Source organism: Cheilinus undulatus, linkage group 22 (genome assembly GCF_018320785.1).
Source record: "Cheilinus undulatus linkage group 22, ASM1832078v1, whole genome shotgun sequence".
NCBI classification, from domain to species: Eukaryota; Metazoa; Chordata; class Actinopteri; order Labriformes; family Labridae; genus Cheilinus; species Cheilinus undulatus.
The window spans coordinates 7552153-7564893 of NC_054886.1; the positions used below are offsets into that span (position 1 = coordinate 7552153).

Sequence of the window (12741 nt, forward strand, 5' to 3'; positions counted from 1 at the left end):
GTAGTAGAAGAAGTAGTACTATTAGTAGTAGTATAACTACAGCTACAACTTTGATCATTACAGGTGTTTTTTTTTTTGTTTAGTTTTGTTTACTTCTGCATCTTTCTCTTTATTCAGTATTTACCTATATGTGCCATCCAAAATATAAGGAAATTATTGCTTTATTATCTTCATACTCGTTGCTGTGTTGATGATGATAATAATGATGACGATGATGGTGATGATTATTATTTAACATATATATTATGCTGACATTATGAAGGCAATATGATAATGATTATGCTGATTCTTATTATTGTTATAGCTGTTACAGTTGTCACTGAGGTGATATGATAACGATGATTATTATTAGTATTATAGGCTTATTGTGTTTAGCATTGCTGCTGTCATGTAGCCCCTCCATGTGTTCCACCAGAAATGTCAGTAAATGCTTTACAACAACAGAGGTCCCCGGGTAAAACTTATCCTGTGCAAACAGGATGTCAGCTTGATAACCTGTAGTTGAAATGGACATTAGCAGTCCATCTACATTGGAAATGCCATTGCAGTCATTTAACCTGTACACACTTTTATACCTCATTAGTGCTGACTCTTGACATTGAAAACTCAGCTCTAAATAGTATATCTGCTTATGTGGAAATGTTTGAGTCAGCAAGTTCTAATCTGATAAAAGCATTTCCTGACTGATGAGCGGACGTGTCGTTAATCTTTTCCTGTAAGTTCACTTGTTGACACGAGCATTTTTCTCCTCCAACCCACAGTCGCAGACCTGAAAAACCACCAATAGACAGTATCTCTGGGTCTTCAGCCCCGCTGGATATAAACACACAGGAACCCATAACCGTCACACCATCTCTGGCTGAAATGACTCAATCCACTGATCTAAATCCACAAGATTTAGAAAACGAATATTATTATAAAACTGCTGATCCGGTCTTAGATGTACATCCCCCACATGGTAAGGACCCAGCGCCTGTAAGGCCTTTGTGAGTAATCGTACCCAAGCCTGTAGCAAGTCAGTGGAAGCTTTCAGAGGTGGAATTGTACACAGCTATTATACTCAAAAGTAAAGTTACACTGGTTAAAGTTTACTTTAGTTAAAACCCACTCAAAACTAAAAAGTAGTTAGTAGTTAGTGTAAAGTTTACTCTGAGTCTGGATGATAATACTGTTTCCTGTTGTGTGGCTCCACAGTGAGTGTTGAGTGTTTATCCTGCCTGAACCAGACTGATCTGAACAAAGGTGACCTATGGTTTTGGGATTCCCTGGATGTGATGATGGAACAAGATTCCTGCCCTGCTTCTATCCAGTAACAGTTTATACGTCTTGACTTGACTATTGCACTCCTAAAAGGACAGTTTAATAACTTGATCAGTATCTTTTGTTTTCAATGTGTTTAAAACAACCCAGGGAGTTTTATTAGAGCTTCCAGTGGACAGGAAGTGGAAGGTTGAACGATGATCTCTCACCTGTTAAAGGAAATAACCTTCAGTCCTCTGCTTCTGAACACAGTGTCACCCTGAAAAATGGCAGTTCTTCCTGTTTGACCTCAGTGGAGCAGCTCTTTGAGATAGCGCTGACAGAACTGCATGAAGAAGGCAGTCCGACTGATGTTGGTTTGTATAAATCTCTTCTCCACTGAATGTTATTCCTTCACTCAGATACGTCATCAGATGCCTTCTTACCAGCAGTCCAAAAACCAAACAGTATTCATAAAGAGTGAAAGAACGAAGCAAGATTTCTAAATTCTGCTGGGAAATGACTAAACAGTTATTACAGAATTTAATGGGTCCCTGAAAACCCCAGAGAACAGGTCCTGCCTGGCTGTTATTGATGATCAGTGCACTGGGTGTGGAGCTGGAATCCTGGTTAACAGGATGTTGGTATTATTGTTTTATGCTACTTTTTAACCCCTTTTCATCACGCCTTCTGCCTGTTTTTGCTGCTGCATGTTGCCCCTTTTGCCCCATTTTCTACCTATTGCCAATTGTTGCTTCTGTTTTGCCTCTTTCTTTCATTGCTTTGTTGCCACTTTTTACACATTTTTTTTTTTTTAACCACACTTTTGCCAGCTTTGTGCCCAATTCAACACTTTTTCTTTTTGGCCACTTTTAACCATTTTTGCAGCTTTTTCCCCATTATTGCCACTCGCTCTCATTTTTGCCCTTTCATTGCACTTTTGCCTCTTTAGCCTGCTTTTGACCCTAACTTTAATGAATTTTTACAAAATTATTGGCACTTTCTTGATTCTTTTGTCCACTTTTACCACCGTTTTAGCCACTTTTAATCAATTTTTCACCTTTTGCCCATTTTAGCTTCTGCTTTGCCACTTCTTCTGATCACATTTGTTGTTTTTTTTTTGCTACTTTTTCCCATTTTGTCCCTTTTGTTGCCACTTCTAACCCTTTTTGTTGCTTTTAAACAATTTTTTCCTTCTATTTTGCAACTTCTTTTGGCACTGTTAGTGCACTTTCACAAACTTTTTGTTCAATTTGACACCTTTTGCCTCTTTAAACACTTTTTTTTGCCACTTTTAACCATTATTGCCACTCTTTCACATTTTTGCCTTTATTTTGCCACTTCTTTTTATAACTGTCATTGCAGTTCTACTTTTGACCCTGATTTTAGCCAGTTTTTACCCTCTTTGCTGGCTTTTGCCCATTTTTGCTGTTTTTCATGCCCATTATTACAACTTTTCTCTCATTTTGCATCTGTTTTGGCACTTCTCTTTGGTACTTTCATTGCATTTTGCCCCCTTTTAGTCCCCCTTGCTTATTTTTGCCACTTTTTTGCCACTTTAACTCATATTTGCTGATTTTTTTTCCCTAATTTTTTCACTATTTTTCTGCTTTAACTCATTTCTGCTACTTTCATCTATTCTTGACACTTCTTTTTTTTTTTTTTTTTTTTTTTTTTTTTTACAAATTCTTGCTGGATTTACCCTTTTGCCACTTTTTTGCCACTCAAAGCCTATTCATTCATGGTAACTAGTTTTTTTGTACCTTTTTTGCCACTTTGTTTTGAGACATTCATTGCACTTTTGCCAGTTTTTGCTTATTTTTATTCTTATTTTGGCTTTAACCCATTTTGCAGCATTCCTCCCATTTTTGATACTTTTTGCCCCTTTAAAACATTTTTTTCTGGGGGTTTTCTTGCCTCTTTTTCCCATTTTTTTTTTTATCTTGGCACTTCTTGTGGCACTTGTGGCCCTTTTTTTTTTTTTCTTTTAGCTGTTTTCGTTTCTGTTTTGCCAAATCTTTTTTGGCAGTTTATTGAACTTTTGCTGCTTTTTCCCCACTTGGATCACTTTTTTTTTTTCTTTTTTTACTTTTAACCTTTATGCTGTTTTTCACCTATTTTTGCTGCTTTTGCATTATGCTTTTTTTTTTTTTTTGCCTCTTTTCAGAATTATTCAGTCATTTCCATCAAAGTGTCTCAGTTTTTTTCTACTTGGTTTTCTGGCATCCTGATGATTGTGCATTATAACTTAGCTATGAAGTCTGACGTTACTTTCCTAATGGTTTAACATCACTTATAAAAGGGTCATTGAGGTGTACATTTTGAAACTGTGACCCCAGAGAGCTCTCCCCTTTATCCTCCTTTATGGGTGGCCTTGAAGCATCGGCATCTAAACTGTTAAAACTTCCCTCCTTTTAAAGCCACTGATGGATGTCGCTGCAAAGAGACGGAGAAGAAACTTCCAGATGAAACCTCACCCGTCACAAGAGCAAGGATCTGGCGTTCCAGCGACACCTGTAATTCAACTCAGATTATGTAGGTGTGAAGATTTGTGTTTAAGTGTGTTTGTGTGTGTTACTCATTATTTGGGAGAGTGTGAGAGGCTGGCCACATCTCTGCTGGATAAAGTCAGAATTCTGAGATTAAAGTGACTCCTTCTGAGTAGTCATAGGTGGCCTCTCTCTCTAGTCTCCTTCTTGCACGCTCACTCAGTTTGTGAGGACGGCCCGATCTAGGCAGATTTGCACATGTGCCATATTCCTTTCATTTCTTGATGATGGATTTAACTAAACTCCAGGGATGTTCAGTAGCTCTGAAATGCTTTTGTATCCATACCCTGACTTATTATTTTTAATCACTTTCTCTCTGAGTTGCTTTGAGTGTTCTTTTGTCTTCATGGTGTAATGGTAGCCAGGAATACTGATCAACCAGTGACTGGACCTTCCAGATACATCTGTTTGGCTCCTTCACTGCCTTGGTTGGTTAGTTGAGCTGATGGTCAGTCCTAGCTTGGATAATGTTAAAGGGATATTTCAGTATTTTTTTAAGTAGGGTTGTCTGAGGTACTTGACAATAATTGTGGCTTTATGCTGCAGTGATTTCAGAGAGTGTTGTCCCAAATTTTGCAAGCTGAAGATAGGCCAGATAACAATGCTGGATCACCTGTACACTATTATGAAATTTTTTGAGGTGTTTTACTTTCCACCCAGAAAGCCTGTGTGTTTGCACAGCTTTAGCTACTGGCTTTGTGTTCTTCTGCAGAACACAGAGGTTTTCTGGGCGAATAATAAAACACTTCATAATATTTTCAATATAGAATACAATTCAGTCAACATTGGGTTTTTTTTGGCCCATTTCACCTCAAACTAGTTGAATTATGCAGTGAAACTGTACCCATATGTGACCAAAGCTGGTAAAAACTCCTGCAAGTTGTCTGAGATCATTTTTGAGTTTTTTACACATTATGAAATCATAGATTCCAAGCTTTCAAATGGTGTATCACACACCCTAATCTGAGCATATTTTACAAAGATATGCTCATTTGAATGTTAACTTCTAGTTTCTGTTTGTTCTGAGAAAACCAGGTTCAAAGTTTCAGGACTGCTCCTACCTTCAAGCAGGCCAGGTAATGGGCGTGAACAATAGAGCCACATTTACATAAAGTCCACCCAAACCAAGCTTCTGAATTGGACTGGTGACGCTCATCAAAATATTCCCATAGGAAATCCGCCTTCATCAAACTTTCACTGTCGAGTGATCCTGAAGTCATCCCAAGTCTGTTGATAATTCTTGATGCTTCTTCATCGTCTCTTCTACTTTTCTTCGCTGCAGGGTGCATCTTGAGGCTTGCTGTTAAAGGTGATAACTAGAAACAGCTGTAGTTACGTGCCGAGGGGGCTGGCGTTTGAGCCATGTGGTGTTTGTTATTGTCGATCTCAATGGGTGAAACTGGGAACAATACCAGGCTGAGTGGCCAATTATCACCCAGCAGTTTCGCTTTCCCCTCCCCTCAATCTCCCTGCAGAACTACGTAAAGAGGGCATTTTTAAACACAAAATAAACGCTTTTAAATATCACATTTGTGTTACTTTTTTCATCGAATGAGTAGTTTAAATGTCGGGCTTGCATAAAAAGAGAAAAAATGAAAAATGATCATTTTGAAGAAAACGACTTTGTATCTACTTTTTCTCAACCACCGGAATGGCGACTTGCAGGAACTTTATCTGGCTTCGGTCACATATGCTATGCTGTATAGCCTAGCTTCTCCAAATGCATGCAGACATAAAAGTAGCAATCCCTGAGATTTTGGGAATGAGTGATTTAGAGTAAAAAATGTATTAAAATGGCAGTCAAGTTTCTGTGATGCAAACTAAACTTACGCTTTTGCTTTTCCAGAGAGACACTGATGGACGGCAGAGAAGTGTGTGTGAATGAAACCAGCTATTTAGAGTACTTGGACTTCAGTCATTCGTAAGTAAAGCACCTCTAACACAGATCATACTTATGTAGACTTGATTTAAATTATCACACATTATGTGATTTTACTTTGACCTGACATTTTTTAAAACAAGTCATCTGGTTTAGGAGTCATCCGTCATGTTTGGTGCAATTCTCTTTCATGCTCACTCAGTCACTGTGATCAGTGCAGAAAGTATTCAGACCTCCCTCACTTTTTTCAATTTTGTTACCTTGCAGCCAGAAGCAATAAAAAACATTTTTATTCTCACGAATCTATGTTTAGTACCCCATCACATCAAAGTGGAAACAGAGTTTTAGAAATTTTTGCAAAGATATGGAAAAAAAAGAAAAATCACATTGGCATAGATATCCTGACCATGTGCAAAAACACTAAATTTAGCTCAGGTTCCTCCCATTTCTCTAGATCCATCGCTGCAGCTTCCACTGATCTGGGCTTTATGGCAGTGTGAACTCATGGAAGTCTCTCCTCAATGTTAAACACATAAAAGCCTGCCTGATGTTTGCAAAAAGCTCCAAATGAAAGTCAGGCAGGCTGTAATGTGTTTTGCACTGAGGAGAGCCCACATTACCTGTCAACAATCCTGCTCTTTTGACCTCATGGCTTGGGTTTTGCTCATATATGCACTGTCAGCTGTAAGGCCTTCTATAGAGAGGTGTGTGCTCTAATCAGTTTAATTTACCACAGGTGGACTCCAGTCAAGGTGTAGAAACAGATCCAGAGAAATGGGAGGAACCTGAGCTAACTTGAAGTGTTTTTCAAAGGGCCTGAATACTTAAAATAATTTGATATTTTAGGTTTTTTTTCCCCATATATCAATCATTCTCTTCTGCTTCTCCGAGTTTGAGCCACTTTGCCAAAGTAGGTCAACCCAGATGTCTCTCTCCCCCCAGCAATGTTTTCTAGTTCCTCCTGGGGGATTCTGAGTCACTCCCAGGCCAGATCAGATATAAAAATCCCTCCAGCGAGTTCTGGATCTGTCCCGAGGTCTCCTCTCAATTGGAAGACCTCCACAGGAAGGCACCCAGGAAGCATCCTGATTAGATACCCAAACCTCTTCAGCTGGGTCCTTTTGATGGAAAGAGCCCAGAAACCCTCCTAAGAAATCTCATTTCAACCACGTGAACCTGCAATCTCATTCTTTCTGTCATTACCCAAAGTCCATGACCACAGGTGAGGATTGGGACATAGATCGACCAGTAAATCAAAAGTTTTGCCTTTCAGCTCAGCTCCCTCTTTGTCACAACGTTACGGTACAACGCCTGCAAAACTGCTGACGCTGAAATCTGCCTGTCAGTCTCTTGGAGGTGCTTATTCTCATACCAACCGCTTTGCACTCAGCCACAAACCGTCCCTGCTGGAGGTTCCCAGCCAAGGAAGCCGACAGAACCACATCATCTGCAAATAGCAGAGATGATACTGATGCCAACACGCAATGGGAATGTGTCCCTCCGTGTCCCACTGAGGATCAGCACCTCATTGTGGTGGAGGGATTTGTGTGTCCTAGTGAACCCAGGAGCTACGTTGCTGGGGGAATTAGCCCCTGGTAGCATTTCCCAAGGCAAATTGGTCCCGGGGAAGTGCCCAGATGAAGAGTGATTCAAGACAGCCCTCATGATTTGGAGCCTACAGTCTGGGGTTACCTCCCTCAGAATAGTGAGACCCCCTGGAGCCCAATCCAGGCTTCATTCCATGGGTCCCGGACGGGCTTAGCCTGACAAGACATGAAACCACTACCAGGCAGGCAAAGGCGAGGCCTAGGACTACTGATGCCCAGCAGCATAGACTGGTTTTGGGTTATTTTTCATAGACTTGTAAACGTTTCTAAATTTCTGTTTTCACTTTGCCATGATCGGGTACTGAGTGTAGATTAAATTAGAAAAACTAGTTTTAACAGACTGTAGCATCAGGATATAACATAACAAAATCTAAAAAAGTGAAGGGGGTCTGAATACTTTCCTAAGGACCTGTATATGCATATGGGGACTGTGTAGTTAAAGGTGGTAAACATGCTTGAATAGTCCTTGTAAATACTAGGAAATATAACCCTGGCATTGCCACTGCCGAGTAAACTATCTGGGATTTGAGCCTTTCAATTATGAAATGAAGAAAAGACATTTCTTTGGTAGCTTGTCAGATGATGGTAATTTCATTGCTGGTGTCTTGGCTCTAAAGGAACATATTTAGCATTTCCTTTAAGCTGATTATTTTTTTTTTTTTTGATAAATGTCTCATTCAACAGCAAAATCAGCACCCCCATTGAACATGGAACAGCCGGGGTGAGGATTGACATTCTTCCTGGGGAGAAACAGCAACCTACACAACTTGAGGATCGATCTTTATTGATCAGGGGAACAGAGGAAGAACGTTGTGAGTTTCAGCTTGTGCAGAGCAACATAACATCGCATTTATCCTCAAAACACACCAATTTACCTTTCTCAAACAGGGACAGGGACATGGACAGTAACACCAAATCCCAGGGTATTTGAAAATATCCACAGTATTGCTTGAATTACCGTCGTAAAGACAGTTCTGTGTCATGAGCGAGTATTTATGCCTTAAGAATGTGTCTGTCTCTAGCAGCAGCACCACTACCTGAGTGCTAAATGCTTTCAAAGTGATGACAGAACTCCTGTTAATGATGGAGCACCAATCTGTCAAACACTTAAGCAAGAATGAAAAGGACTCGCTCATATAAACTTGAATGTTACTGCGTTTGCCCCTGTTCTAATCCTCTCTAAACTTAAAAACATTTTAATTTCTCTTTCTAGTAGTAGATCAGTGATATATATTAAATAACATTTACAGTTTATTTCTGATTAAAAACACAGGAAACATTTGCAATGATTTTCTAATCTCATAAAGCAGCAGCACATCTTAAAAAAGAGAGTGCGTAGACATTGAATATCCCACCATCTAAAGTCCATAACATCACCAGAAGCTTCAGAGAATCTGGAGAAATCTTTTTGCTCAAGGGGCAAAGCTGAAGGTCAATATTTGAGGAAAATTTTCAGTTTCTGTCAACACAGTTGGCTGTGAAACACCACTAACTTCTCTGGGCCAGAGCTCATTTAAAATGGACTGAGGCTACATAGAAAACTGTTCTGTGGCCAGAAAATCCAAATTTGAAATTCTTTATGAAAACCACGGACACTGTGTCCTGTAGACCAAAGAGGAGAGGGATCACCCAGCTTGTTACTAGCACAGTTCTAAAGCCTGCATTTTTGATGGTATGGGGTTGCATTAGTGCCCATGGCAAGGGCAGTTGAGCAGCTTGAATCCTACATCAGCCAAGAATGGAAAAACATTCCTCACCCAAACCTCCAGCAGCTGGTCTCCTCACTTCTCAGATATAATAGAAGAGGGGAAGCTACACAGTAAACATGACCCTGTCCCTTCTTTTTTGAGATGTGTCACTGCCATCGATTTTACAATGAGCTTCATAAAATATGGGTTTATGAGATTTGACAATTGTATTTTCATTGACATTTTGCCTGCCACAGTGCCTGGAATCAGTTATGCTGTGTAAGAGATGTTCTTCAAATCAGTGTTAATTTTGTCGACTAAAACTATGACAAAAACTATACGTCCACAACCTTTATTCCATGACAAAAACTAGACTAAAACTAACAAAAATAGATCTGTGATGACTAAAACTAATGACTAAAACTAGACTAAAATATAATTTTGTTTTCGTCGGACATTTGATATTTCTGCACTGTGGGTAAATCTGTCAGAAATTTGGGACCCTAGGTTTAATATAAAACACACTACCGTGATTTGATACCAAATTTAGGCATGAAAATAAATGCTTGGACTAAAAGTTCAGCCTTAAATGTGAGGACTTTTTATGGACTTAAACTAGACTAAAATGTTTTGGGTTTTCATCGACTAAAACTAGACTAAAACTAAAAAGGGTAGAAATGACTAAAGCTAAAATGCATTTCATTTAAACACTGAACTAAAATTAAAAATAGCTGCCAAAATTAACACTGCTTCAACTCTTGTGATCAGATTAAAAAGATGTATTTAGTCTTTACCTACTCTAAAGGTTGTTGTCTGGCTTCACAGACGATATCGTTTGCCTTGGCTGTGTTTCCCCTGACTGGAACGACTTTGACCCGCAGGATGTTGAAAGTTTGGTGATGACAACAACTCCTGGCTGTCCGGCTCTGGTTGTGTAAGTTTCTGACCGTTCAAACTTTTTTTTTTACACTGAACGTAAACTTCTGTCTTTCTGACTGTCAGACTAATATGGAAGCCCATTTCTGTCACTTTAAAAAGAAAAATGTGGAAGTTGGGCAATTTGGGAAAAAAAAGAAGGATCGTAAGTCATAATTATGACAGAAACCTTTTGATAGACTTTTTCCCTCATATTTTTATCTCATAATTTCGATTTTTTTTAACATAATTATGATTTTTTTTCTAATAATTTTCATCATGTAATTTAATCTTTTAACGTCATAATTTTGACTTTTTATCTCATTATTAGGACTTTTATGTCATAAAAAATTTTTATCTCATAATTGTGACTTTTTATCTGATAATTTTGACTTATTTCAAAATCATGACATAATTTTAACTTTTTATCTGATAACTATAACTTATCTCATAATTATATGACTTTAATCTCATGATTATGACTCATTATCTAATAATTTTGACTTTTCATCTCATAATTTGACTTATTATCAAGTTATTATTACTTTCTATTTCATAATTATAACTTTTTATCTAATAATTTTTCATTTTAATCTCTTTATTTTGACTTTTTCTGAACTCATTTTTATGACTTTAAAAAATTCTAATTTTTAGAATCATAATTTTGACTTTTCATCTCATAATTATCACTTTTAATGTCAAAATAATGTCTTTATCTAATAATTTAGACTTTTTATGCCATAATTTTGACTTTTTATGTCATATTTTTGTTTTTGATATCATAATTGACTTTTTATCCCGTATTTTTTACTTTTTATCTCATGATTCCAAATTTTTATCTCATAATTTTGACTTTTTATCTCACAATTTCCATTTTTTTCTCATAATTTTGACTTTTTAATTTATAGTTATGACTTTTTTTCCAAGAATTGCCTTACTTTCATGCTTTTTCTATTTACTTGGCAGAAATGGGCTTCCATACACCCCAGATTCAAAAGAAGCTTTCCTGAAAATTTATATCTATCCTGTGATTCACAGAGTCAAAAGGAAAACAAAACACGGCTTCTGCGTTGTCTCATCTGATTCTATGTTTGAGGTTCTGCTGGAGAAACTGGACATCTAAGCCAAACACAGCGAGCCAGACGGCGTTCTCTGATTTCTCTTTGATTCTACAGGAGGATTACAGGAATTAATTTTTGAGACAAAATATAATCAAGTTTGGAGTATTTTAATTGTAAGCCTTTGCTTTTCTTTGCACTGAGATATACAACCCAAATTCCAAAAAAGTTGGGGCGCTGCTTAAATCATTTAAACTCACATTTTATTCACAATTGAACAATATCAGATGCTGAAACTGAGACATTTACTATTTCACAAAAGTATTAGCTCATGCTGAATTTGATGGAATTGGTTCTTTGCAGATGACATCATGCAGCAGCAGAGAACTCCTCTTGGGGGTCAGGTAGTGATTTCTGCATGGATAAAATGACCCCCAAAAGACCATGTTTTGAGCTGTTTTTGACTATGCCAAGCATTCAAAGTGTAACAATATAAAAATTCTTAATTCTGAAGCTACTATTATGTCATGAAAGTTGTGAACTATTAAGACAAAAAAAAATAAAGTTTTTAAAAATGTAACTCTGATCTTACCTGTGTTTCTCAGCTGATGCCTGAACCTCCAGCCTTGCTTGTTGTGACAGGAAATCCGTCTTTTTTTAAAGTTGCAAATCCTTTTTTTTTTGACTCCCAAACTGCTCTTCATATGTTACCATTTTTTTTTTAAAATGTGGATTAAAAAACAGGAGCTAGCTGACTGCAGCTAACATAAAAGAGTTACTTTGTAGCACAGGCTCGCTGACTCTGTTGCTTACCTCACAAGGTTTATTTAGTTGATAGTAGATTGCTGTTTCAATTAAAAGCATGTTTGTGACAAAACAAGACTCCTCTAGATGCCAGGAGGTCTGCAGGCCTAAGTAATTTGTGTCATCCACACCAGGTAAATCAGTTAAACTGTGGTAAAAATATATATTTTTTGTAACATGTAGGGCTCATATTTACTGGTTGTAGAAATTTTATGATGGTAATAACAGCCTAGAGGTCCGTTTAGAGCTTTAAAGTACTAACTTTCCTCTGTTTCCATTCACTCCTAATGGCTGTCGCCCACTTCCTGACCCCAAACGGACATTCAGGATCACATGGTTGTCACTGGCTTTTAAATACATATAAGGATTAATAATAAGAAGTTAGGTGAACAAATTACTTAATATTTGAGATTTTTGCATGTTGTACTTTGAAAGAGTTGTTTTAAATCTGTCAAATTTATTAAAAAGAAAACTAAAATTAAAGAGAGAATGCTCTTTGACTGTTCAACCTTGTCATGGTTTTTTAAAAAATTGATTTTTATGGTCTTGGCTTGACTCAGTCTCAATCTTGACTTGGTCTTGACCTTCAAAAGTCTTGGTCTTGTCTTGGTATGGTGAACTCTGGTCTTGGGCAAGTCTTGGTTTGGGATAGTGTGGTCTTGAGTACAACACTACCACTTCCAGCATGAATGAGGAAGTGCACTTTCAAGCGCATTTCTCCTTCATTATGAGATATCTATGAATGAAAACACAAGTTAAATTTGCTGTTTTGAAAACATACTTCATGAGCCGCCATTTTTATGGAACATTGAGTCCTCAGTTCAAAATAAATAAACAATGCAGCTGAGCGGAGTGGGTTTGTACTCATCCTGTTGTGTGATTGTTTTGAGTGAGAGCCCACTGGTGTCAGAATTTCTCATTACTGTGTATTTAAGTTGCGCAATTGGTTATCTAAAGCTATCAAGATTAATTGCAGTAATCAGTTAACTAAGAATCAGAAAT

General features: G+C 37.6%; 1 protein-coding gene across 1 annotated transcript; it reads left to right on the forward strand.

Annotated features, from left to right (window-relative positions):
* Positions 1 to 1209: 1209 nt before the first annotated feature.
* Positions 1210 to 11460, forward strand: LOC121504887. Its single transcript, XM_041779973.1, has 7 exons — positions 1210 to 1309; positions 1513 to 1616; positions 3660 to 3774; positions 5635 to 5709; positions 7959 to 8086; positions 9788 to 9896; positions 10916 to 11460. The coding sequence occupies exons 1-7, from the start codon at positions 1275 to 1277 to the stop codon at positions 10998 to 11000; spliced, it is 651 nt and encodes a 216-aa protein (XP_041635907.1). The 5' UTR covers positions 1210 to 1274; the 3' UTR covers positions 11001 to 11460.
* Positions 11461 to 12741: the final 1281 nt, after the last annotated feature.